This window comes from Suricata suricatta, chromosome 11, assembly GCF_006229205.1.
Source record: "Suricata suricatta isolate VVHF042 chromosome 11, meerkat_22Aug2017_6uvM2_HiC, whole genome shotgun sequence".
In the NCBI taxonomy this organism is placed as follows: domain Eukaryota; kingdom Metazoa; phylum Chordata; class Mammalia; order Carnivora; family Herpestidae; genus Suricata; species Suricata suricatta.
Window position 1 is genome coordinate 12,748,350 of NC_043710.1, and position 1,379 is coordinate 12,749,728.

General features: G+C 41.1%; 1 protein-coding gene across 1 annotated transcript; it reads left to right on the forward strand.

The window, feature by feature from the left end:
- The first annotated feature begins 52 nt into the window (after positions 1 to 52).
- On the forward strand, positions 53 to 1,003 carry LOC115272404 (olfactory receptor 5G3-like). The gene has a single exon (XM_029915482.1). It carries the CDS (start codon positions 53 to 55, stop codon positions 1,001 to 1,003), a length of 951 nt encoding a protein of 316 aa, XP_029771342.1.
- The last annotated feature ends 376 nt before the right edge of the window (positions 1,004 to 1,379 follow it).

A 1,379-nucleotide genomic window follows, 5' to 3' on the forward strand; every position in this document is an offset into this window, starting at 1 on the left:
TGATTATTCTTTGATGAAAATTATTTTTCATTCCATAGGCTAAAACTGACCAATGGAAGATAAGAATCAGACAAAAGTGACTGAATTTATTTTCTTGGGCCTCACAAATATTGTCCATCAGCGGATTGTCCTCTTCATCATGCTGTGCATCATCTATCTTGTCACCCTGGGGGGTAACATAGGGATGATCATTCTCATATGCACTGATCTCAGATTCCACACTCCTATGTACTTTTTTCTCAGCCACTTGTCCTTTGTAGATATTTGTTCCTCTTCTTCCATTGCCCCCAAGGTGCTGTGTGATATCTTTGCAGAGAAAAAAGGCATCTCTTTCATGGGTTGTGCTACACAGATGTGGTTCTCTGGTGTCTTTGTGACAACTGAATGTTTCCTCCTGGCTTCCATGGCATATGACCGGTATATGGCCATCTGTAAGCCCTTGTTGTATACAGTCATTATGTCCCAGAGGGTCTGTGTGCAGCTGGTGGCAGGGCCTTATGCCATGGCTCTCATAAGCACCATGACTCATACAATTCTCACTTTCCGCTTACCCTTCTGTGGGATGCATATCATCAATCACTTTTTCTGTGACATTTCACCAGTGCTTTCCCTAGCATGTGCAGACACCTGGATCAATAAATTAGTGCTCTTCATCTTGGCTGGAGCTGTAGTATTGTTCAGTGGCCTAATCATCTTGGTCTCCTATGTTTGCATCCTGGTGGCCATCTTGAAGATCCAGACCACGGATGGGAGGCAGAAAGCTTTCTCCACCTGCTCTTCTCACCTGGCAGTTGTCTCCATCCTATATGGGACTATTTTCTTCATCTATGTGCAGCCAGGCTCCAGTCCCTCCTTGGATATCAATAAAGTGATTTCTCTGTTTTATACTGTGGTGATCCCCATGTTGAACCCCCTCATCTACAGCCTGAGGAACAAGGAGGTACAAAATGCACTCAGGAGGAAGTTTGAAAGGAAAGATTCTCTAGTGATTTTGGTAACATAGAACTCTGCTGTGTTGTACCATAGATGTTGGTGCAGGCTGTGTAGGAGAAAGATCTCCGATGTGGAAATCAGAAGCTGCATGTGAGACTGTGCTCTGCCGAGTCATAGATGGTTTGAAAAATGGACTAGTTCTCAACTATGTTTCTGCCCCATCTTGTTGTCTGTGACATGACGAGAGTTTCAAATTAACATAGTGAAATATTGAGAATATTAATGTGAAAATATATTGAAAGAAAACTTAGGTGAATATTTGTACAATCATGGATGTTTAAATACTATTAATCCTGACAAGTAAACCAAAAGTTATAATAAAAAGTTCAGAGTACTACAAACAATATTAAAAAGGAAGTAGTAAAACTAGAGAAAATGTACATGAT